Source organism: Bufo gargarizans, chromosome 6 (genome assembly GCF_014858855.1).
Source record: "Bufo gargarizans isolate SCDJY-AF-19 chromosome 6, ASM1485885v1, whole genome shotgun sequence".
NCBI classification, from domain to species: Eukaryota; Metazoa; Chordata; class Amphibia; order Anura; family Bufonidae; genus Bufo; species Bufo gargarizans.
In genome coordinates, this window is record NC_058085.1 from 140,012,901 (window position 1) to 140,039,442 (window position 26,542).

The 26,542-nt window shown below is 47.9% G+C and overlaps 1 protein-coding gene across 6 annotated transcripts in view; it reads right to left on the reverse strand.

Moving 5' to 3' along the window:
• The window catches only part of TLK2 (tousled like kinase 2), a 77,554-nt gene that overhangs the window by 44,586 nt on the left and 6,426 nt on the right, over positions 1-26,542 (reverse strand). For 2 of the 6 annotated variants that reach the window (XM_044297835.1, XM_044297833.1), the window contains exons 2-5: positions 11,236-11,321; positions 5,202-5,273; positions 3,744-3,813; positions 2,913-2,956 (exon numbers count right to left, since the gene is read on the reverse strand). The exons of 1 other annotated variant lie outside the window; for it this stretch is intronic. In XM_044297835.1, the coding sequence (XP_044153770.1) occupies positions 2,913-2,956; positions 3,744-3,813; positions 5,202-5,273; positions 11,236-11,316 (267 nt within the window). In that variant the 5' untranslated portion in view covers positions 11,317-11,321. Of the gene's footprint in view, positions 1-2,912; positions 2,957-3,743; positions 3,829-5,201; positions 5,274-11,235; positions 11,322-26,542 lie in introns of those variants that run through there. 3 more of the 6 variants (XM_044297834.1, XM_044297832.1, XM_044297836.1) reach the window with 2 other exon arrangements.

Consider the following 26,542-nt stretch of genomic DNA (forward strand, 5'->3'; position numbering starts at 1 on the left):
CTACCTATGAAAAGGGGCAAGGCAGCTGTACAATTGCTCTTAACTCCCCAACCTACAGGAGGCGATAGCCGAGCTAACCGCTTGCCCAGAACAGGAACCCCCTGTAATGAGGTAGAGTGGCGAACACCACCACCAGGATGGGGACCCTGTGGAAACACTCTCAAATATGTAGAGGATAGCCCCTGGTATAGGGGAACCAGGAAGGCTTGTCAGGGACAGCCTATGGCAGTGGTGCAGGCATCCCCCTGTTAAGGAGAAGGCGTACGTATCAGAGACACCGCGTAGGTGACTCAGTATGCTAAACACGGGGACGGCTGCCTTACCTGTGCGGTTGAATACCTGTGTGGTCAGGGGAGCACCATCCGAAAATCCACTAGAGGGGATACCAACCCTGGGTAGGAAAGGTTCCTCCGTCCACATTCGTCTTGACCTCCCAGAGGGCTTCTGTATGGAGGAAGACCGCCTGATGCTCTGTTCCGAGGGAATCGGCGCAGAGGTGTCCCCAGAGGCAACGGATGGGGTGACAGGAAGGATTCGTCACCAGCCTCAGGCCTGTCCTGGGGGGGATCCGAGGATGCCGAGGAGGGGTGGTACCCCGTTGAGACCACCCGAGGGAGTACCGTGAGCTACCCCTAGCCGAACCTGGGTGCAGGTACCCCTAACTGAGCGTGCCCCATCTGCAGGGAGGACCCTGGGAGGGCAGAGGTGGCCGCAATTTGGATTGGTAGCGGCCAGCGACACCGCCAGGGAGAGGCGGTCAAGGTTCCCATGGCATTGACACGGAGGGAGCCCATTCATGGGGGACCGACACAAAGGGATTGTTCGGGGAAAGGATCTGGGAAGAGGTACTGCACCCAGCAGGGACAGGCTGACCGCACGGCAGCCATTGTTAGACCCAGAGAGGTGCAGACAGCGGACGCACGTGAAAACACGTGGCGACCGAGGAGAGGCTGGGAGAGGAGATGCTCAAAAAGCAGCCAGCAGAGGCTGTCTATCCTGACCCGGACGCCCTGTTCCCCCAAAGAGGCGCTGCAGCAGCTTGTCCCCCCAAAAGAGGTGGTCAGTAGGGCTGCAGGGGACATAAAGCAATTGAGGGGAGGGAAGGGGTTAACCACCCCCTTCAGCAGAAAAAACACGTTAGCCCAGGAAAGGGTGAAGAGATAGCCCCTCCCAAGGGCCGGGCGAGGCTCAGAAAAGCCCGGGAAGCAAGGAGGAGGGGCCGGGAAGATTGCGGCCTAGCAGGCCCAAAAGCCGGGGCCTCGATTTATTAAGGCGGCCGGGAATGGAGCGAGGGGGGCGGGGCGAACCGCGGCCGACAGAGGGCCCACCGAATCATAAAAATAGGTGAGGAGGGTAGGGGGGGAGAAGCGACACCTAGGGACAGGTGGATCAGGGCAAACGGAGCACCTGGGAGCCGGGAACGGGCCACAGAAGATGAGGCCTAGTCCCGGCAGAAGCCGGGGACTAAAGTAGCGGAGAAGCCAGGGAGAAGACTGTGTGGCCAGGGAGGAGAGAAAAGACCAACCAAGGGGGAAGAGAAGGGAGGGGAAACAAGAATATAACCCCCCCCAGAAAAAAGGGGGGGGTTGGCTAGGGGGAAGATGGAGGCTCCCCAGGACCCCCAGCTAAGGTGGATCCCATCCCCCTGGCCACAGGAGGGAACCTAACCCTGGGGCAGGGACACAGGGGAGTATACTCACCATCAGATATACTCACCATCCGATGTCTTCGGGCGCAGCAGGGTCACCCCTTCGGCAGACTCAACACGGAAACCGTGGGAATGCCGGCAAGCCACTGCGGATGCAGTCCGTGGGGACTGGGTGACCGGCGATGGTACCGAAGTACGCGCCCGCAGGGGGGCAACTAAAGTGGAACACGATGGAGCCCCAGCCTGCAGCAGGTATAACGGTGGAGAACACCGAGACCTGCGGAAGAGAGAAAAAAGAAAAGAATAAAAATAAAAAACAGCAGAACCTGCAAAAAAGCAGGACAGGTCTGCCTCCTACGGACACTAGACTAAAACTGAATAGCCTCGTGCCTGTGGAGAGGGTATAGCCCACCTGGGAGGAGCCAACACTTTTTGTGTCTAGTGCCTCCTAGTGGTAGTTGGACATATACCCATGGTGCTGTGTCCCCCAATGCCATGCACGAGAAAGATTGATTTATGCATAATGCTGCTGCAGCAGTAACATGTGCCAAAATAGATTTTTTTTATGAAAACATGATGGTTATCCTTTAAACTCAGTTGGCAGTACTTTACTATGTCGGGCTATTTCTTCTGTTCTCCAGGAGATTAGAGCATTGACTTTTGTGATAACCACATCGATTTTTGTGATATCCACGCAGGACACTGAGGAATAACAAACATCGCAAAGACACTCCTTTTTTACGCCTAATGTGAACTTATGCCTATTCTGAGCAGCGCGGTTTTCTCTTTTTGTTTGGTTTTCAGTTAATTGTGAAAGGTGCCCACCTCACAACAAAGACCACAACGCAATTAGTGAACATAGATTCAGGACTGCAATTTTGTTGCAGATTGTGTGTTAGTTTGTCCTTTTGGTTTTTGTGTGTGGTTTTTTTTACTTTCAGTTTTTCTTTTTGTTTATTTGGTTAGGATTGGGTGTGTTTGTCGCTGTATTTTATCTGTAACCCAAGAGGAGGCCTGAAGTAGTGTCTTGGACTACTGTACACCAGGTAGTCTGAGAAGTGGTACAGAAATCTTGGATAACATAACAGTAGGCTGGAAAATGGTGCATGTGCAGCTGAAAAGATGGTCATTATGTAAGTGGTCTGATCATTTGCCAGTGATTTTTTTCTTAAACCAGAGGGTCACTAAGTGACAAAAAGGTGATTTGTTAGAATACTTGCCAGAGAAGATAAATATCAATTACAATAAGTGAAATTATTCTTACCTCAAAATAGTCACTAATTTTATGTCCTCTAGGAGTGTTTTTGCCTACAATTAAGAAAATAAACAAAGTTCAATGTAAGGTTATTTTATGCAAAATAAACACTCATCCCCAAGATAGGATGTGATTGTTAAGGTCCAAATGCTCCATTCACACGGGGAATTGCTCCCGTGATAGGATAGAAGTGTTCTTTGTGGGGAAAATCCCTTCAAGGCAATATCAAAGTAACAATATTCATTGTAGGGAAATTATTTTATTCAAATAGAATACATACTTCAAAAGGTTAAGCCTTGTTTATTACACCAATTCTTAATTAACATATTAATACTAGATTATGCGCCATAAACAGGATCAGGTTTACTCACAAAAGAAAGCAGTAAAACCTCTGGGAAAGATTTCAGAGAGGTGTTCCAGCTTTCCTGGGATTGAACCTCTTCCTGAACCATCTAAATGGCATGCGAATACTGTCTTAGCCCAACTTCACATTTGGCAATCCAGATAACCCAAGTGCAGGTGCAAGGAAGTCAAACTGCCTTCACCTAAGCTTCATGGCACAGCTGAACAGATATCTATCCCTTCAATAAAGCGAGGAGATACCATTCTTATGTAAAGACAGCTGCCAAAACTGTCCCCCACTTCTCCACTAACAGACCGCATAAAGTGCTCCTGAATCCTGCTGATGGCCCAGGAGACAACACAAATCTTGACCCAAACTTCTTTCTGCACTTGTCCCAGAACTTTCTGCCCTACTGTTCAAAATCTCCTTATAGTGTGATAAATTAGTTATAACTAATGTTGTACAAAATATATAAAATTATAAGGGCAAAACATTACCTTGACTTGTTTCATACGGTTCTGCCTTCCTCTTGCGGTTCCTCTGGTCATTCTGTTTTTTCTCTGGAGTCTGCTAAAGAGAGACCTTTTAGAATGACACAGAAATATGCACCTCTGTCCTACTATACAAGGAGAAATCCTGCACTCGTGTTCAGGGTTACAAACAAATGTAAAAGTTATAGCAGACCTGGAGAAAAAGAACAGGTGGTGTCAGCCCTCCTACAGGCACTACGCTAAAACAGATCAGACTAGTGTCTGTGGAGAGGGTACAGCCCACCTGGGCAGAGTCAACACTTTTTTGTTCCTAGTGTCCGCTTCGTAGTGGCCAGCTTATACCCAAGGTGCTGTGTCCCCCAATGATATTAATGAGAAAATATAACTGCACAAAAAATTATAAAAACACATTTAGAGGGGTATTCCAGTTACAAAAAACTATGGATAGGGGATAACTTTATATAACTGGAATACCTCTTTAAAAGTTAGAGTTATTAACACCTTCATTTAAAAGAAAAAAAAATATGGTTTTAAAAAAGGTTCTTAAAATAAAATATGTAAATCAAATAATCACATCAAGTAGTATTTTTATACCCCACCAATCCCCTATTATCATTTCCATAACCTCCTCAACAGTCTCCGTCTACCCAGCTCCAGTAATGCTGTGTTGTCTTGATATGTGACCACGGCAGCAGTGACCTAACTGGTGTCGACATGTCACTAATACAGCCAGATATTGGCTACAGTGGCCATATGTCATCATGCCACATCATAGATGGAGACAGGGGAAAAGAGACAAGCGTTTCCAACAGCAAGGCTGCATTCACACGATCGTTGGGCAGTCGTTCCCGTCTTGGGGACTGCAAACTGAGGATCTGCAAAACACAGGCATTGGCTGTGTGTGCACCCTGCAACTTCAAGGACTCTCGTGTGTCTCCGGGTCCGCATCACAAAAGATAGAACATGTCCCATCTTCGGCCACATCACCGCGATGAAGACTGCACACAGCAGATGCACAGGTTTTGTAGATCCACAGTTTGTGGTCCGCAAAACAGGCACAGTCATTCCATGGTCGTGTGAATGCGGCCTAAATCTGATCCGATAGGTGTTTAGTTGAGATGAGCGAATTAATTCAAATATCAGCCTACTGGAGCAGTGCTGCTGAAGGCGGCTGATTTTTTAACACTTAATTCACGGACTGTGTTTAGTGAGAGGTGTCTATCCCTGACTGGTTTTCGTTAACTAAATTACCTAATCTGTGTGCTAAGCAAGAAATAAACCATATTCATGGTGATCCCTACATGTCAAAATCCTGGGAATGCATCTTTACACAGGACCATTACAAATTTTTAAATCTCAAACATTTGAAATAAGCAAATAAAGGAGCTGTTGTAATGAGATGCACCAGGTGAGCGCAACATCCTGAAACAAAAGTAAAAATGAAAAATTGTTAACAGATTGTACCTCAAGTTCTTTGTCGCTCAGAGAACCCAGGCTGCACAGACTTTGGTTAGAAGACTCACTATTCAACTGTCCCTAAAGAAAAAGAAAACATGAATGAACAGAACCAAATTGTGTTTCTTATGATCTGTCAGCTCTACATCCAGCCTTCTAGTGATCATATAGGACGTGTTGTGCTGCTGCAAATCATGATGTACTTTAGGAGATACATTGCATTATGTGGTCAGACAGTAAGGGCCCGTTCACACAAATGTATTTTGCGTTCCGTATACGGGCCGTTTTCTGCGTTATGCATATGGTCCGTGCACGGAACTATTCATTTCAATGGGTCCACAAAAGATGCTGACAGCACAACGTGTGCTGTCCGCATCCGTTGTTCTGTTCCGTGGCCCCATAAAAATTATGAGTCCTGTCCTATTCTTGTCCATTTTGCGGACAAGAATAGGCATTTCTACAATAGGAGGCCTATTATAGAAATGCCTATTCTTGTCCGCATAATGGACAATAGGACAGGACTCATAATTTTTCCATTCCACAAATTGCAAATGGCACGGTCGTGTGAACGAGCCCTAAAGCTGTGACCTGGAGGTGAAGTGAATTTCATTCGGGTGAATGGAGTTATGGGGCTGTAGCTCCCTACCAGCAGGTGGCCACTGCTGTGCTGTGCAAGGAAAGTCCCTTTAGGCCTCAATCATACATATGTGGACCACGGTCCGTGAAAACCCGTCCTGCCGAGTGCACGTTGTCATTGGCTGCCATGACGCCACCGCTGTACAGTAATACACTTGTATAGCTCATATCAGGGCTCGACAAATCCCGGGCGCCAGGTCGCCATGGCGACCAGGAATTTGGTCCTGGCGCCTTGGGTATTTGCCATGGCATGAAAAGATAATGCAAAATAGGCCCAGCACTCCAGCAGCCAGACGGGCGCAGTATCTCTTTAAGTTCACAGTAGACGCGGCGTCACGCACGAGTCCGCGTCTGGTAGGTCCGCCCCTCCCGCTTCCCGCCACAGACAACAGTAAAGAGGATCGCTACTGCCTCAGGCTCACTGCAGTTAAGAGGACCGCTACTCGCACAGTCTGTCCTGGTCCTTCCTTACCGCTTCCCCTGTGTTCTAATGGGCCCCTTACACAGTCCATGTTCCGCTGGCAGTCACAGTCCCTGCTTGCAGCCTAGAGCGCTTCTGTCCGCTGGGTGCTGGTTGATTTGCTAGCTAGCCGTGCACCCAGCAGAGGAACTTGAGCCGGCTGTGCTGCGGGACTATTGTTGCTGCTGGCCTTGCTGTGACCTGACCTGACTGCCGTGACCACGAACCATCATCACCCTCCAGACACCAGTCATCCTGCAGAGAGAGTGACTTATCGTCTCCTCCAGGATTCAGTTTGTTTGAAGATCTACTCTGCCTGCCGCTATGCCACACAGTGACAGCAACAGCAAGTGCACAGTAAGTTAGCAGCAGTGTGCACTGAAATGCCAAAGTTCAGAGTTGGGGGCAGACAGCAGGCACAGTCCATATGGAGGGGCTAAGGTGGCACTGGCACAGTTCATAAAGGGGGGCTATGGTGGCACCTCCTTATGAACTGTGCTTGCTGTCTGCTTATGTGCACCAAGCCACCACTATTTTGAACTGTGCTTGCCGCTGTGCTGCCTATTATATAGTGTGACACCATAGCCGCCTTCCCTCCCATACAGCTTTAGGCTCCATTCACACGTCCGCAAAATGTGTCCGCATCCGTTCCGCAATTTTGCGGAACAGGTGCAGACCCATTCATTCTTTATGGGGACGGAATGGATGCGGACAGCACACAGTGTCTGCAGTGTCCGAATTTGCGGTCTGCAACTCTGCAAAAAGATAGAGCATGTCCTATTCTTGTCCGTAGCTTGCGGACAAGAATAGGCATTTCTATGGGGGTGACGGGCTGGTGTGTTGCGGACCTGCAATTCGCTGGTCCGCAACACACCACGGACGTGTGAATGCAGCCTTATGAGGTTAAAAAAAAAAACTGGCTCCTAACCTTTTTAGCTGGCTCCTAGATTCAAAGGAAATTTGTCGAGCCCTGGCTCATATGAGTATTACTGTACTGCAGTGGCGGCACAAAGCGCACAGTGTCATAGCAACCAATGACGCAGTGCACGCAGTGGGTTTCACGGACCATGGTCCACATATGTGTGAATGAGGCCTTATACTGATAGACTCAGCAGACGGTTTGCTCACTCATCAAGTGATCGGCAGTACCTTCACACCGGCAGATAGTCAAACGCTCGTTAGGGATTATATACCCAAACCTTGGCCAGTGTAAAGAGGCCTTTAGTAAAGGGGATGCATTATAAAAACAGTAAGCTCATAGTGGGATTCCCAGAGGTCCCACCGATCATAAAGTGATAACATAACCTCGCAATAAGCAATCACTTTATAATAGGAGTGGGGAACCTACAGCTTGCGGGATAATTTCATGTGGCCCCTGGCTCCTTGCCAGAGCATAGCCCCAATGTTAAAGACAGCTTCCATTATGTAAGCAGTCATTAGAATGCGGAGGCATGGGAAGGCAAGAATAGCGCTGGCTGTACCAGGGCTGTGGAGTCGGTAGATAAATGCTCCGACTCCTCAGTTTTTTGTACTTCCGACTCCCCGACTCCTCTGTATTTAATATGCGAATGTATTTTATACATTCCTTGAAGGAAAGAAAGAAGTTCTTCTAAGCTCTTCTAGCACAGAGAGGTAGTTGGGCAGAAGCTGCTGCCTTCTCCTTTGTGTGCTGATCTTCTGCTGAAGACAGGGCAGTGGGAGGATCCAAGAAGGGACATTTATTTTAAAACATGATTTCCCTAGAAGAATCCCATAGTCATGTTTAAAGTTTAAGATAACATTCTGAGTTTACACATTTTATAGCCTTAGCTGAATGACAGCAGTTTTTCCAATGGTTTACAGCAGGGATGTCAAACTCGTGGCCCTCCAGCTGTTGCAAAACTACAACTCCCATCATGCCTGGGCATACTACAGCTATCAGGGAATGATGGGAGTTGTAGTTTTGCAACATCTGGAGGGCCATGAGTTTGACATCCATGGTTTACAGCTTCAGTCTTGAACTATTGACCCTCCATTCCCTTCACTTATACAAGTGTCTCTAGTCCTGCAAAACACATATTTACTTAATCCCTTATCAGTGAGAGGCTAGGTTAACCATGGGCATTGTGTTCCCTGTAACATCAGAACACAACACAATGGAAAGTATATGTATTGCCACTCCTAATTGTGCATTGCGTGCCATATAGTGAAGCATATGAAAAGCATGCTTCTTCACATCACTGAACGCGTTTGTTTTGCGGTTACGTGAGGCACTGCATGCATTGGCCTTTATTCTTACAGTAGAGAAGTCATTAATTAGAACTGTTTATGAATTTGGACATTTAAACTTGCTTTTTTATTCCAATTTAAATTTAGTAGGAGTCGGAGTCGGTTCATTTTTTGCCGACTCCGACTCCAGGTACCCAAAATTGACTCCGACTCCACAGCCCTGGGCTGTACTCACATTCCCTGGTAGTCTTCCAGGCCCCGCTGTGTTCTGACCTATACAGCGTCAGGACATAACGCACGTAGGCTTTTTAAATTTCTGATTAGGGGTCCGATCTGAAGACCGTGCGGGCTGGGGGGGGTCCAATTTGAAACTGATGGAGGTCTGATGGGGGCTGATCTGAGGCTGAGGGGATCTGATGGGTGGCTGAAGAAGGTGGAGGGGCCGACCTGAGGCTAAGAAAGGGATGGAGGCAGGGACAGTTGCAAAGCCAGAGGCAGGGAGAGTGGAAACTGGGTAATCCCCTATCTGGACCCTTCTGGGGTTAGCTTGGCAGCCAAATAAAGAACTAAATATAAAATATTCTCAATTTAAAAATTTGATTGCTATATTTTTTTTTATGGTGCCTGCACTATATATAATATATACACTACTCACAAAAAGTTTAGGATATTTGGCTTGTGGGTGAAATTTCAGGATGAACCTGAAATACACTAACCTTTACAGGGGAACTTAATATGACCTTCTCTAAACTTTTGAATGCACATGTCTAACTGTTTAATGTTTCAGTACTTATTGCACAACTTGTTGTTCTCTAGCAAGGAGACTAACGTCAAAATTCACAACAGGTGTTGGATCCATGAATCGCCCAATAGATTTCCAATTGATCTACAGTACCTCTCCATTGCGAGGCTTCAAGCAGGATGTTCTCAGACCGAATTGCCCACTGAGCTTAGAGTGTCACAGAGAGTCATCAGCAGGTTGCAGCAGAGAGAGAGAGAGACTGGAAGAGTCACAGAAAGGCATCGAAGTGCAGGTCCTTTGGCCACATCCACCACTTAATTGTCAACAATGCCCTATGGAACCGGATGATGAATGCCACACAATCCAGGCACGTTTAGGGGGGTGAGAGGCACCCAAGTGTCAGACCATTCAAAACAATTTACATTAGCATGGTCTGCGTGCCAAGGGTACCTGACCACACCGCCAGACATAGGCATCATCTTGCATGGATCATCTATGCTGGATGAGGGACCAGTGGGCCCCCGTGCTGTTCATTGACAAATCCATTCACGCTGAGCAGAAACGATAGCCGTTGGAGACTTCAAGGAGAGCACTATGCATCAGCCACTGCTGTCACCAGACGAGTGGTGGTGTTACAGCGTGGGCAGGTGTGTCTAGTCAATACTGAACTGCCCTACACTTTGTAAATTATACAGTAACAAGCCCATACTACTTGAATAACATCATTAATTCCGTTATTGTGCCTCTGCATTAACACAGGCCTAATTTCATCTTCATGGACGGCAATGCGCCTGCTCATCTAGGTCGCATTAGTAGGGAACGTCTGCTGGAGACTGGGGGACCTTAAATGGAGTGGCCTGCACTTTCTCCAGACCTGAATCATATTGAAAACCTATGGGATCAGCCATGTAGAGGCTCGTAACTCTGTACCCCAGAACCTCAATGACATGAGGGCTTCAATTCAAGAAGAGTTAGATGCCACGGCAGACAATAAGTCAACTTGTGAACAGCATGAGATGTCGTTAATCTGTAATTCATAACACAGTGACATTTTTGTGGGGGTTATACCCATCACTGGTGTTCGCTTTAGTTTCAATAAATAAGTTTGAAACCACCATTTCATGCTTCTACTTAAATGCTCTACTTTCATGACATATTACTGTAGTGTGAACTTTTTATGTTTTCCATAAATGTCATCCGAACGCCAAATGTCCCTAACTTTTTGTGAGTAGTGTACAGTTCAGGCGCCATTTTGTGCTGCAAGAATACAGCGCTCTGGATTTATTTTTTTTATTGAAAAACACAATTTCTATAACTTTACCCCAAGTCAATTATATGTTTGACCAAATACAGCAGTCAAAGTTTTAAGTTTAGAATTTTGTATGACGTGCAACCATTACTACAAATATCCAAATGTCCCTCAGCAGCAAAAAAGTCCCCCCCCCCCCACCCCACCCCCCCCCACGCTTTATAATATTGGAATACCCATTTAAGGCTACTTTCACAATCACGTTTGGTGTGGATCCGTCGTGGATATGCACAAACGCATCCGTTCAGAACGTATCCGTTTATATTATCTTTACCATAGCCATAACAAATCCATCTTGAACACCCTTGAAAGTCAACGAAGGGCAGATCCGTTTTCTATTGTGCCATATTGTGCGTCAGTGAAAACAGATCAGTCCCCATTGACTTACATTGTGTGTCAGGACGGATCCGTTTGTCTCAGTTTTGTCAGACGGACACCAAAACACTGCAAGCAGCGTTTTGGTGTCCGCCTCCAAAGCAGAATGGAGACGGGACGGAGGCAAACTGATGCATTCTGAGCGGATAATTATCCATTCAGAACGCATTAGAGCAAAACTGATCAGTTTTGGACCGCTTGTGAGATTCCTGAACGGATCTCACAAACGGAAACCAAAACGATCGTGTGAAAGTAGCCTAAAGAAAGCTGAACACATTCCCAATTGTCCAAGGTTTAAAAGCATGCAAATTACCTTTGCAACTCCAGCTCCAGTAAATCTTGCCTCTAATAATTCCTGGCGCCGAGGGTCCAGGCTATGCAATTCTTCCATCATTTCCACTGCAAAGACAAAACAGAAAGATGAATTACATTTTTGAAAGCTGGTGGCAGAAGGAGCCAACAATCTCCAAATGATACAGCTATGCAGAAAATACATGTACAATATAAGTCCCAAGAGCTCCAAGCAATATTACACCGCAGTATAAAATAAACTTAAATAGGAGAAATAGGCAAAGGCAAGAACTTTAAGAAATCTTGATTTGCCATGAAAGTAGTTAGTGGAAGGCCAACCACCAAGACCCCAGCTACAATTTAGTGCCCAGTATCCATCCTGAGGATTGCAGATCACACCTACTCCATTAAAGAGAATCTGTCACCACAAAACGCAGTGCAGTCTGCAGGCAGCATGTTATAGAGCAGGAGGAGCTGAGCAGATTGAGATATAGTTTTACAGGAAAAGATTCAATAAAACATGCATTTCATTCATTTAAACCTGTGGTTTTTCTGAGTTCAGACAGCGATCTCTGTATACAAACTATATACAGGCTATAGACTGCCTGATGATTAGGACGGAGATCAGAAAGAGCAGAGATAAATGTATAATATAATCTTGTCCCATAAACTTATACAATCAGCTCCTCCTGCTCTATAACATGATGCCTGCAGACTGTGCGACTAGGGTGCATTTTAGCCTTTCACTGTAAGGGCTCATGCACAGCCGTTGTTTCAGTCCGCATCTGACGCATTTTTTGTGGGTTGGATGTGGACCCATTCACTTCAATGGGGCCGCAAAAGATGCCTGATGCAAAAAATATAGAACATGTCCTATTCCTGTCCTTACTACAGATAAAGATAGGACAGCTATTACGGGCCAGACGTTTCACAGCAGTTATCCATGTTTTGCAGCTACGATCGTGTAAATGAGCCCCAACAGAGATAGGCTGAGTTTGTGGCACAGCCTAATAGGAACAGTCATGGCAGGCCTGGAGGCCTTTGCTAGACCCCCCACTGCCAGAGCAATCGGCACTAGGGATGAGCTAACTTCTGTTTTTAAGTTCGGGTTATCCAAGAATTCCGTTATGGATTCCGCTACCTCAGACCATGTTCTGTGCAACACAATAGACTATCATTATAAAAAATGTTGCACGACACATGTAGCAGTGTAGTTGTGCCCTATATGTCCATGTCGTCATGTAGCCCTAGCCTAAAGCTGACCTACAGCAGTGAAGAAAAATGGCTGGGTTGGTATGAAAACCTGGAGTAAAACAGTCAGAGCTCCAGATGGCGACCAAAATGGTCGTCAATGCGACTTCGAATTTTCAAATGGCGACAAGACTTTTTAGTTGGAATCAGATAGCCATCAACCGACCTCTGACAGGGAGCTGCGATCCGCTGCAGTTAACCCCTCAGGTGCGGTATCCGGCACTAAGACATTCCTATGGGGAAAAATGCCGGATCAGGCTTTCCGGCAAGTCTTCAGTTTTATTTTTCGCCGGAGGTAAAACCGTAGCATGGTTTTATCTTTTGCCTGATCAGTCAAAATGACTGAACTGAAGACATCCTGAACGGATTACTCCCTATTCAGAATGCATGGGGATATGCCTGATCAGTTATTTTCCGGTATAGAGCCCTGTGATGGAACTCTATGCAGGAAAAGAAAACCGCTAGTGTGAAAGTACCCTAAAATATTAAGTTTAAATCCCCCCTTTCCCAATTTTACATATAAAATATATAAACAATAAATAAACATATTACATAGCGCTGCATCCGAAAAGTCCAAACTATTAAATTATTAAAAAATCTCGTATGCGGTGAGCGCCGTAACAGAAATAAATAAAATAAAACCCATGCGATTCGTCATTTTTTAGTCACCTTGTCACCCCCCAAAAAATAGGATAGGACTGTTCTATTATGGGCGAACGTTTCATAAAATGCACGCAGCTTTTTTTTTTTTTCTTGCGTGGTATTGAGTATCGCAATACTTTTTTATGGTGACGAAAGCGAATCAAAATTTTGTTGTCAAAACAACCCTACGCCGATCTAATCGGCGCAAAATTTTTATTCGGTTTCAATTTGAGACTAAAAAAGGAGATTTTTGTATAACTTACCAGTTAAATCTCTTTCTCGGTCTTCCTTGGGGGACACAGACCTTGGGTATAGCTCAGCTCCCTAGGAGGCGTGACACTAAGTAAAACTGTTAAGCCCCTCCTCCATCAGCTATACCCTCAGCCTGGAGATAGAGGCTACCAGTTGCGTGTCCAAGTAGTGAAAGGATAACAACCAATAACGGAAACAACCAGCCAGCAACCCAACGGGGCGCCAGACCATAACCCTGTAACCAAACACAGAAGGGTGGGTGCTGTGTCCCCCAAGGAAGAGCGAGAAAGAGATTTAACTGGTAAGTTATACAAAAATCTCCTTTTCTCGCCCATTTTCCTTGGGGGACACAGACCTTGGGACGTTCAAGAGCAGTCCAAGAAGGGAGGGACCACAAACCCAAGGCGGAACACCACCAGAGCATCAGGAAACCGCTGCCTGCAAAACCAGGCGGCCCAACGCAGAATCCGCTGATGCATGCGTATGCACCCTATAGAACTTTGTGAAAGTGTGCAGAGAGGACCAAGTGGCTGCTTTGCACAACTGTTCAGCCGAGGCCCGATGCCTCTGCGCCCAGGAAGCTCCGACTGCTCTGGTGGAATGAGCAGTGACGCCAAAAGGCGGAGGTCTGCCCTTGGCTCGATAAGCCTCAGACACCGCCAGTTTAATGAAACGGGCAATAGCCACCTTGGAGACCGCCAACCCTTTGCGCGAACCCTCCGGAACCACAAACAGGGAGTCCGTGCGCCGAAAGGACCCGGTGACCTCCAGTAAATCCTCAACGCCCTGACCACATCCAGACGTTGCAGTTCCCGTTCTCTGGGGTGGGAAGGAGAGGGACAGAGCGACGGAAGGACGATGTCCTCATTGATGTGAAAGGCGGAGACCACCTTTGGCAGGAAAGTCGGGACAGGCCGAAGCACAACCTTATCCTGGTGGAAGATCAGGAATGGTTCGGAGCAAGAAAGAGCCGCTAACTCCGACACCCGTCGGAGAGACGTGACGGCCACAAGAAAGATGACCTTGCAGGACAGAAGGCGAAGGGAGACCTCCCGTAAAGGCTCGAAGGGGGCTGATTGGAGCGCCGAGAGCACCACATTCAGGTCCCAGGAAGGAACTGGAGGGCGGTACGGCGGAACAGAGTGAGCCACCCCTTGTAAAAAGGTCTTAATTGGCCCTAGAGGGGCCAGGGGACGCTGGAGAAGAATAGACAGCGCCGAAATCTGACCCTTCAGAGAACTGAGGCACAGCCCCAGGTCCAGACCCGACTGGAGGAAGGACAGGATTGTGGGAAGAGAAAACCGGAGAGGTGGGATGCTCCGGGACTCAGAGAACCCCAGATAGGACCTCCAACCCCGATAGTAGATCCTAGAGGATACGGGCTTACGAGCCCGGATCATGGTGCGGACTACGTCCGCGGAGAAACCCCGTCGCGTTAAGACGGCGGTCTCAATAGCCACGCCGTCAAACGTAGCGAGCCTAAATGCTCGTGGAAGATCGGTCCCTGAGAGAGAAGGTCTTCCCTGGAGGGCAGTGGCCACGGTGCGTCTGCCAACAGCAACATTAGGTCGGCGTACCAAGACCGGCGGGGCCAATCCGGGGCGATTAGAATCGCGGGGACGCCCTCTGCCGCGATCCTCCGAAGAACCCGTGGCAGGAGGGGAAAAGGAGGAAAGACGTACAGAAGGGAGAATTCGCGCCACGGAAGGACGAGCGCGTCGGCGCCGTATGCCTTCGGGTCCCGTGCCCTGGCCAGGTATAGGGGGACCTTGTGGTTGAATTTGGAGGCCATGAGGTCCACGTCGGGGCGACCCCAGCGAAGACAAAGGGCTTCGAACACCTCTGGGTGCAGGGACCATTCTCCCGGGTCGATGGTGGACCGGCTGAGGAAATCCGCCGCCCAGTTGTCCACCCCCGGGATGTAAATCGCAGATAAGGCCGGCACGTGCGTCTCCGCCCAGAGGAGAATGAGGGTCACCTCTTGCATCGCTGCGAGTGCCTCCCTGATGGTTTATGTATGCCACAGCCGTGGCATTGTCCGATTGGATCCGAACAGGGTGGCCCTCAGCAGATGGGTCCAGTGTCTGAGGGACAGAAGAATCGCCCTCAGTTCCAGAATATTGATTGGAAGTCTGGACTCCGATAGAGACCAAACGCCCTGGACGGACCGGGGAGGGAAAACCCCCCCCCACCCCCGTAAGCTGGCATCTGTGGTAATCACCAGCCAGTTCAGTGGACGGAAGGACTTCCCCCTTAGAGGGATATGCAACCACCAGCCGAGGGAAGCTCGAGCCAGGGGAGGCAGAAGAAAGGTCCTGTCCAGACTCCTCAGTGATTTGTCCCAGGCCGACAGAATTGCCCTCTGAAAGGTGCGGGATCGGAATTGTGCGAACGGCACCGCTTCGAAACAGGCAACCATCTTTCCCAACAACCGCATGCTGGATCTGAGGGAAGGGCGGTGATGACGGAGGAGACTGCGAACCGACCCGCGAAGGGCCAGACGCTTGTCCGACGGAAGGCGGACCTCCGCCAACTCTGTATCCAGGAGCATCCCCAGGAAGATCAGCCGTCTGGAGGGGGTAAGGGAAGATTTGGGGTGGTTGATAATCCAACCGAACCGCGTCAGGGTCTCCAGAGTGAGTTCCACACTGCGGGATGTCTGAGAGAAGGAGGGTGCCTTGACCAGGATGTCGTCCAAGTATGGGAGAAGAAAAACACTTCTTGAACGTAGAAGGGCCAAGACAGGGGCCAGGACCTTGGTGAACACTCGAGGAGCAGTCGCCAGACCAAAGGGAAGGGCGACGAATTGGAAGTGATCGTCCCCCACCGCAAAGCGCAGGAAGCGGTGATGACATGGAGCAACCGGAACGTGGAGGTATGCATCCTGAATGTCGATTGAGGCCATGAAATCCCCTCTTTCCAGGGAGGCCACTGCGGACCTGAGAGACTCCATCCGGAATCTCTGCAGTCGGAGAAAACGGTTCAGGCGTTTTAGGTCCAAGACCGGACGCACTGAGCCTTCCTTCTTGGGAACCACAAAGAGGTTCGAGTAGAACCCCCTGAACCTTTCCGTCGGAGGCACGGGGGCGACGACACCCTTGTCCATTAGAGAGTGAATGGCCGCGAAGAAGGCGGCCACTCGTACGGGATCTCGCGGAGGACGGGATCGGAAGAAACGGTCTGGCGGAATGGACGCAAATTCGATTTTGTATCCGCAAGATACAATCTCGAGCGCCCATGCGTCTGAGATGTGGGCCCGCCATACGTTCCTGAATAGGAGAAGGCGGCCCCCCACCCGGGTGGGTGGGGGCGCACCTTCAGGCAGAGGGCTGCTGGCCTGTGGGAGCCCGTGCAGGCTGGGACTTGCGCCAGGTAGGTTGCGTCCGAAAAAACGGCTTCTTGCGTCTATCCTGGGCTGGGCCAGAGGAAGAAGAACTGGCCGCGGGTCTAGACCCGGTGGGCTTGCGAAAGGACCGAAAACGGGACGAACCAGCGCGACCACGGGGGGCGCCCATTGGCCTGGACTGGGGGAGGTGAGTACTCTTCCCACCCGTGGCCTCTGATATAAGTTCGTCCAGACGGGTTCCGAACAGGCGGGAACCCGTGAATGGTAGGCCGGCCAAAGAGCGTTTGGAAGCGGCGTCCGCCGCCCAAACCTTCAGCCAGAGTTCCCTCCTGACAGAAACTGCCAGGGCAGAGGAACGGGCAATGAGGGCACCCGCATCAAGGGAGGCCTCACAGACGAATTTTCCGGCCTGAACAATTAGTTGGGCTAAGGAACGGAGGTCCTGAACAGGGACGTCCGACCCTAACTCCCGTTCCAGTTGCAAACCCCATTCAGAGACCGCTTTGCCAACCCAGGCGGAGGCAAAGACAGGTCTAAGGGCCGAACCAGAGGCAGTAAATATGGCCTTGGAGAGGGATTCCGTACGACGGTCCTCAACAGACTGGAGGGAAGATCCGTCCTGTACAGGAATAGTAGTGCTTTTGGACAGGCGAGCCACGGGAGGATCAACCTTAGGCGGGGATGTCCACGTGGTCACAGAATCCGCTGGAAAGGGATAACAAATGTCCAGCTTTTTGGGTGTAATAAAGCGGACGTTAGGCCGAGTCCAAGCCTTGGATACCACAGAAGAAAAATCAGCGTGTATGGGAAAAACCTTGGAGGCCTGTTTGGGGCGGAGAAAGGACACGCCGGCCTGTTCAGAGCTGGGGGGGTCATCGTGTAGCTGAAAGGTATCACGGATGCTAGTGACAAGATGCCCCACCGCGGACGCCAATTTGGACGGAAGCTCTGAGTCCATGTCCACGTCCGAATCCGCCAGTTCTCCCTCAGAAAGCGTATCCCTTTGAGAGGATAGACTTGACTGAGCTCGCACGCATGGCGGAGAGAGTGAAGCATCTGGAGAAGATGTGCGCTCAACCCTTGAACGTTTCTGAGTATGCCGGGCCCTGGAAGATTCGCTGGGAGGCAGGGAACCAGTGGGGGCGGCAGAAACGGTAGTCCCAGCGGGTGCGACAGGGATTGTGGCAGCCTGCGGGAGAGGCGGTCTATCCACGAGACGGCCCACTACGTGTGTAAGGCTTTCCACCGCCTGAGACAGAGACCTAGCCCAGTCAGGGGGTTCAGAGGCACCGGGGGGCGCAGCGGGAAGCGGGCCCTGCACCGGGGCCTGACATGCAAGGCAATGCGGCTCAGATTGCCCACGCGGAAAAAGTTCCTTACAGGCGGTACAGGCATGGTACCAGGGTTTGGGGGCACCTGTGGGATCTGACATGCTGAAGTGTGGTTGTACTCTAATATAGAGACCACAAAGGGTTATAGCAGCTATGACCAGGAGGGTTAGGAGAGGGTTAACTGTCCTACCAGTGCCTCAGAAGAACGTCAGGAGATGGCCCAGATCAGCAGCAGCAGAGAAGCAGTGAACAGCAGTGAGCAGCAGAGAGCGCCCACAGAAGCCGAGCGATGTACACAGGAGGTTAGAGTCCCCCACCGTGTCCCAGCTTCCTGTCAGGAGTGAGGAAGCGCGGGAAACCTCAGCAGAAAGCGCGGGGAACAAGCTCCGCCCCCTCCAGCGCTTGAAATGTCTCCTGTGAAGGAGAACGTAGCTCCGCCCCCAAAATGATGCGCGGAAGCCCCGCCCCCTGCCGGGACCGCTAAGCCCCGCCCCCCCGTTCTCGGCGGGAAGGGGGAGAGAGAGAAGAGAAAAATGGAGTCAGCCCCGATGAGGGGGAGGGGGGGGAGAAAGATAGCAGCGTGGGGGGGAAAAGCGTGGGGGTGCTGAGGATGCTGCTGTGCTGCATTGTCCTGCAGATGAGCGCTCAGAATGAGCGACCACGGGTGCCCCCCTTACCCAGAGGGGTAGATGCTGCAGATAGGGACGGGGTATGGGCTGGAATAGCCATCTCACCGTGCGACGTCTTCACCCTCAGTCCTTTCCAGCAGGGTCGCCCCTTCAGCCACTGGCACCGCAGTGGCAGGAAGCTGGAAGAGGGGCTTGGCGTGCGGGCGACCCCCTAGCTGGCGGGATGTAGGGGAGCCATTGCTGCCCAGATCCTCCTATTGCTTCTGTGGGGGAGGCAGCAGTGCAGATAAGTTGGCACTGGCGCAGCTCAACCCCGGGAGAGCAGAGGTCAAATGCGTCTCTGGTATCCCTAGGAAAAAATAAAACAACAAAATTAGAAGAAAAAGTAAAAATAACAAGGAGAAAACAGCCCTGCAGTAGCAGGGAGTGTCTTGCCTCCTTGGACACTAAACTAAAACTGGTAGCCTCTATCTCCAGGCTGAGGGTATAGCTGATGGAGGAGGGGCTTAACAGTTTTACTTAGTGTCACGCCTCCTAGGGAGCTGAGCTATACCCAAGGTCTGTGTCCCCCAAGGAAAATGGGCGAGAAATATAAATTTGGCTCCTAAATTTTTCCGTTCAGGCGCCAGTGGCTACTAGATATTTTTTTTAGTCTGGAGCACTGCCAGGATGTATGTGGAGACTAAGGTCCTGCAAGCTTCTATTGGCTGATAAGGGACAGGTGACCGTGTGTATGGCAGTTGGGATATGAAGAGAAATACTTGCAGGCTTGTATTGGCCAATTATTTGGGAATCTCTCAGGAACAGTACGTCCTAGAGAGCCGAGACCCCCGCAAGATTTCTTTCCAGGTAGCAAGGGATGTGTATACCAAGTTTTGTTGAAATGGATGGTTGCGTTTTTGCAGAACATATACACATAAATACGTCCTTCTTTATATATAGATTACAGTAAGTTTAAGAAATTCAATCCCCAAGTCCTGGCCCCGTTTTACACATGACGCTCCAGACACGTGATCAGAACAAAAAATATAGAAAAAAAAATATAGATATAGAGATAGAGAGATAGAGATTATATATATATATATATATATATATATATATATATATATCAGACAGCACTCCAGATAAAAAATAAAAAAGCAATGGCGTTTATACACCCATGTGGAAGGCAACGTTTCAGCTCTTACAAAAGCCTTTCTCTTGTATGAGCTGAAACGTTGCCTTCCACATGGGTGAATAAACACCATTGCTTTTTTATCTGGAGTGCTGTCCACTTTTCGACTATCTATACGGGGTAAGCAGCTATATCCCTGGACCTAGCAACCGCTAGCACTTGTTTCTCCAGTGCCGCCGATTAATTTTACTGCACAGGGAATGCTGTAGAGACAAAATCTGTAGAACTGGAGGAATTGCATCCCCCCCCCCCCAATTCCACCACATTTGGAATTTTATTCCCACTTCCGACTGCATTGTATGTAATATTAAATAGTGCCATTAGAAATTAAAAGTTATCCTGCAAAAAACAAGCCCCCTTATACAGCTAAGTTAATGGAAAAATAATTTAAAAAAAGTTAGGGCTCTATGAAGGCAGGGAGAAAAAAAAATCCTGGATTCTAGAAGTTAATAACAGACAGCCATGACTTTCTAAAATCACAAAAAAAAAAAAATACATTTGAGAAAAAGAAAGTCACTTGCAAGTCACACAGCCCCACGATGGCTATCGTGCGACAAGTCTGTGTATAGCCCTAGCCTGATCCAGGCGTGATGACTAGGCAGAACCCCTCGATGACCAGACAGATTTAAGCCTTAAAGGAACACTTCCATCAGAATTTTTTTTTTTTTTTTTTTTACTCAATATTTATAGCAAACTATTATTTTATTTTATTTTTTCAGCAGCACTATACCGTTTAATACAAAGCGGGAATTTTCCTCGAGTCTGCGTTGAGGTACTTTATGTCAAATTTATGAAATGGCGCTTGATAAATTTAGAGCATCTTTAGGTTATGTTCACACAATGGATTTTGAATATACACCTACAAAATTCAGCAAAGAACCTGTTAATGTTTTTGATAAAGGTTTTCAAAGTTTTTTTTTATTTTTATTAACTTCAATACAAAACTGCATTTTCTGCTTATGGTTTTTAGCGTGGATCCGCAAAAGAACGTGCGAACACAGACTTGTTTTTTTTAGGCTTCCCATTCATTTCAATGGCAGATTCAGCATTGATTCTGCCCCACGATAAGGCATGTTGCTTCTTTTTTTCACTTGGAAAAAAAAGCAAGTGCTGCTACTCACTGACATGAATAGGGGGCTGTTTCGAGGTGGAAATGCACAAAAATAAAATAAAAAATATGTTAATTGGCCATTAAGGGCTCATGCCCACAAACGTAAGGGTTCGGTGCCCGTGCTGCGGACCGCACGACCTTGGAGTAGCTGCATGCGGATCGCCGACCCATTTACTTAAATAGGGTCCGCGATCCGCATTCGACAGTCCGCACCGCAAAAAAGTAGTGCATGCACAGGGGTATATTGGTGACTGAAGATAGGCCATCGCTATAAAAATTCCCAGATAACCCCTTTAAAATGTGCATTCTCATTTAGGACAATGAAGTATCACCAGAATGTGTCTCAGATATGGGACCCCTAAAGTGAACAGAGAGCAGCTGCGCATGTGCAGAGCACACTAACCCACAGTGATGAATGGAGAGCATGCTGCGCATGCGAGATGTGCTCTCCTTCAGTTCAGGACCCCCGTTCTCTATATAGGTGCGGGTCCCACTTCGGACATTGATAGCATGTCAAGGTAAGACGTCATCAATGTCTCAGCTGGGCCAACCACTTTAAGGAACCCGAATACAAAATTCTTAAAGCGTTCCTCACGAGCAGAATTATAATCTGTGAATTCTTCTGACATGTCAATATTTTTGACCAGTGGTTACACTTTTTTTTTCTGGTACTGGTGATCTTATCTATGGCATGGGGTGGGGGGTCGCTGCAAAAAGAAAAATAATTAAAATCACTTCCCACTTTTTAACCCTTTCTAGTACAGCGCTGGCCGGGTCTTTAAATATGACGAGTTAAAATAATAATAATAATAAAATTATATATATATATATATATATATATATATATATATATATATATATATATATATATATACATACACATACACACACACACACACACATATATACACCCCCCCCCCCAAAACTAAACAAAAACATTTAAAAAATACACATCATGAGTGTCACAATGTGCAAAAACGCCCATAATATAAAAATATATTCCCTATACGCCAAACAGCAAAACGGAAAAAAAGTTAAATTAGCCGATTCGTCATTTTGGTCGCTTCATTTTCTACAAAAAAATTAAATAAAAAGTGATCAAAGTCATACACACCCCAGAATGGTATCAACGAAAAGTTCGGATCACCCCGCAAAAAAAAAAAAAAAAAAAAAAAACTGAGCGCCCGCCGCCCACACAGCTCCATACACAAATACAAAAACGTTATAAGGCGACGAAAAAATAAAACTGATTTTTTCCCCCCCCCCCACTATTCGGCCTCATGCAAGTGGCCGTTGTTTTGGTCCGCATCCGAGCCACAGTTTTTGCGGCTCAGGTGCGGACCCATTCACTTCAATGGGGCCGCAAAAGATGCGGACAGCACTCCGTGTGCTGCCCGCATCCGTTGCTCCATTCCTTGGCCCCGCAAAAAAATTAATAATATAACATGTACTGTTTTATCACTATCAAAATGCAATAAAAACTATACATATAAAGGTATCGCCGGATTCATACTGACCTGTAGAATAAAAGTAACTGGTCAGTTTTATCGCACATTGAATGTCATAAAAAAAAAAAAAACGCATAACGGTGGTGGAATTGCTTCTTTTTGGCAATTCCACCCCATTTGGAATTTTTTTCCCGGCTTCCCGCTGCAATATTAATGGGTGGCGTTGGAAAGTACAACTTGTCCTGCAAAAAACAAGCCCTCATATGGTTATGTGAACAGACAAATAAAGTTATGGCTCTGGGAAGGCAGGGAGTGCAAAAACAAAAAAGCTCTGGGGTAGAAAGGGTAAAGCTAGATCTTCACAGCTGCAGGGCAGTAATCTGGTCACAGAAGCCATGGATTATACACCACAATGACACAGGAGGTAAGGGTACTTTCACACTAGCGTTTTTCTTTTCCAGCATAGACTTCCGTCCTAGGGGCTCTATACCGGAAAAGAACTTATCAGGCATATCCCCATGCATTCTGAATGGAGAACAATCCGTCCAGGATGCATCAGAATGTCATCAGTTCAGTCATTTTGACTGATCAGGCAAAAGAGAAAACCGTAGCATGCTACAGTTTTATCTCCGGCGGAAAAAAACTGAAGACTTGCCCGAATGCCGGATCCGTCCTTCCGGTCTGCGCATGCGCGGACTGAAAAAATAAATAAATAAATGCCGGATCCTGTTTTGCCGGATGAGACCGGAAAGACCGTCCCAGCATTTCAATGCATTTTTTCGACTGATCAGGCATTTTTAGGGCTCTTTCACACTTGCGTTGTCCGGATCCGTCGTGTACTCGATTTGCCAGAATTACACGCCGGATCCGGAAAAACGCAAGTGAACTGAAAGCATTTGAAGACGGATCCGTCTTCAAAATGCGTTCAGTGTTACTATGGCACCCAGGACGCTATTAAAGTCCTGGTTGCCATAGTAGGAGCGGGGAGCGGTATACTTACAGTCCGCGCGGCTCCCGGGGCGCTCCAGAATGACGTCAGAGCGCCCCATGCGCATGGATGACGTGCCTTTAGCGTCCCGTCAGCCATGGTATCTATTCAGAAAAAGCTAAACGTCGGATCCGGTAATGCCTTGCGGCAAGTGTTCAGGATTTTTGGCCGGAGCAAAAAGCGCAACATGCTGCGGTATTTTCTCCGGCCAAAAAACGTTCCGGTCCTGAACTGAAGACATCCTGATGCATCCTGAACGGATTTCTCTCCATTCAGAATGCATTAGGATAAAACTGATCAGGATTCTTCCGGCATAGAGCCCCGACGACGGAACTCTATGCCGGAACAAAAGAACACAAGTGTGAAAGAGCCCTTAGACTGATAAGGATCCTGATCAGTCTTACCTATGCCATCAGTTGGCATACGTTTAGCCTGATCCGGCAGGCAGTTCCGGCGACTCTGCCGCAAGTATGAAAGTGGTGGGACTGCTCCCCCAATGAGAAACACCCTACAATGTTTGGGGTTTGAGCAGTTCCCCCATATATGCCACTATATTTTTGTGATTTTGCAAGTGTGAAAGTACCCTAAGTAAGATACCACGCATTACACAGCACTGCATCCAATATGACAATTTTTTCTGGAAATATCGAGCTGCCGTACTGACAGGTCACCTTCAAGCCTGGAAAGTAAGCTGAGCACCGTCTCACAAAACCTTATATGACCGTTCAAAATGGTGGCACGTCGGCTTCAAGGGGTTGGCCACTTTCTGGTTATTGCTGACCGATGTGTTGTGTCATTATACATCACTGTTAGGCCCCTTTCACACGGGTGAGTTTTCCGTGCGGGTGCGATGCGTGCGGTGAACGTATTGCACCCGCACTGAATCCTGACCCATTCATTTCTATGGGGCTGTGCACATGAGCGGTGATTTTCACGCATCACTTGTGCGTTGAGTGAAAATCGCAGCATGCTCTATATTGTCCGATTTTCACGCGACGCAGGCCCCACAGAAGTGAATGGGAAGCGTGAAAATCGCATTGCATCCGCAAGCAAGTACGGATGCGGTGCGATTTTCACGCACGGTTGCTAGGAGACGATCGGGATGGAGACCCGATCATTATTATTTTCCCTTATAACCATGTTATAAGGGAAAATAATACAATCTTCAGAACATCAATCCCAAGCCCGAACTTCTGTGAAGAAGTTCGGGTACCAAACATGCGTGATTTTTCTCACGCGAGTGCAACGCATGACAATGTTTTGCACTCGCGCGGAAAAATTGCGCATTTTCCCGCAACGCACCCGGCTCTCATCCGGGCCAAAAAAAAATGACGCCCGTGTGAAAGAGGCCTTATAGTCTTTGTTGAAAATCTGCACCATTTTCTATATTTCACAAGGTATGGCCTTTTGTTTACACTTTTCTGCTGTCCACATAGAGGTCCTGTCCATAAGATGGCTGCTGATTGAGGGTCATGTGACCAGACAAATCACCTCCATGTGAGGTCTCCTCCATTCCAATACATGGCACCGGCACTAAACTCCCAACAGTGCAAGTGCAGCATGTCTGAATGGAGGAGACATCACATGGAGGCGAGTTGCCTGGTCACATGACCCTCCATCAGCAGCCATCTTATGGACATGACCTCTGTGTGGACAACATAAAAGACTCTGTAAACAAGGGAGCATATCTAAGAAAATATAGAAAATGGTGCAGAAGTTTAACATGCGCTATATTAGTAGGTGCCACAGAGTCATCTTACAAACACACTGGTCAACAGTAACCAGAAAGTGGCCAAACCCTTTAATGATCAACGAAGTTAGATACAGAGGGGTCGGATAAGGCTACTTTCACACTCGCGTTTTGTGCGGATCCGTCATGGATCTGCACAGACGGATCCATTCAGATAATACAAACGTCTGCATCCGTTCAGAATGGATCTGTTTGTATTATCTGTAACAAAGCTGTGAAAGTAGCGCAAGGCCTCTTTCACACAAGCATGTCCAGATTAGGTCTGGATGCGTCCCGGTGCATTGCGGCAAACCTGCGCGAGTAGGTATGCAAATGCAGTCAGTTTTGACTGCGATTGCATTCGTTGTTCAGTTTTTATCATGCGGATGCAATGCGTTTTGCACGCGCTTGATAAAAAACTGAATGTGGTACCCAGATCCGAACTTCTTCACAGAAGTTCAGGTTTGGGTTCAAGGTTGTGTAGATTGCATTCTGAATACAGAAAGCATAGTAAAATAGCGCTGGAGGGGTTAAAAATAAATACAAATAATTTAACCCATCTTAATCCACTTGTTCGCGCAGCCGCCATCTCTTCTGTCTTCGTCTGTGAGGAAAAGGACCTTTGATGACATCACTACGCTCATAATATGGTTCATCACATGATCTTACCATGGTGGTGGATCATGTGACAGACCATGTGATGAGCACAGTGACATCACATGATCCACCATCATGGTAAAAGATCATGTGATGGACCATGTGATGAGCGTAGTGATATCAAAGGTCCTTTTCCTCACAGATGAAGAGAGAAGAGATGCCGGCTGCGCGAACAAGTGGATTAAGGCGAGTTAAATTATTTTTTAATAGTTTTTTTAACCCCTCCAGCCCTATTGTACTATGCATTCTGTACTCAGAATGCTATTATTTTTCCTTATAACCATGTTATAAGGGGAAATAATAATGATCGGGTCCCCATACCGATCGTCTCCTAGCAACCTTGCGTGAAAATCACACCGCAACCGCACATGCTTGCGGATGCTTGCGATTTTCACGCAATCCCACTCATTTCTATAGGGCCTGCGTTACGTGAAAAACGCACAGAGCGGAGCATGCTGTGATTTTCAGGCAACGCACAAGTGATGCGTGAAAATCACTGCTCATGTGCACAGCCCCATAGAAATGAATGGGTCCGGATTCAGTGCGGGTGCAATGTGTTCACCTCACTCAGTGTGAAAGGTGCCTAAGGCTTCATATGCACACGACCGTATGTGGATCTATTGTAACAATGCCTAAAAACGGACAAGAATAGGACATGTTCTATATTATTTTTTTGCTTTAGAGATCAGATTGCACGGCGCAGTTCTGCACTGCGACTGCTGCTACTGTGCTTGTAGGCTGGTGTGGCACAATGCCAAGGAGGCTATTGCA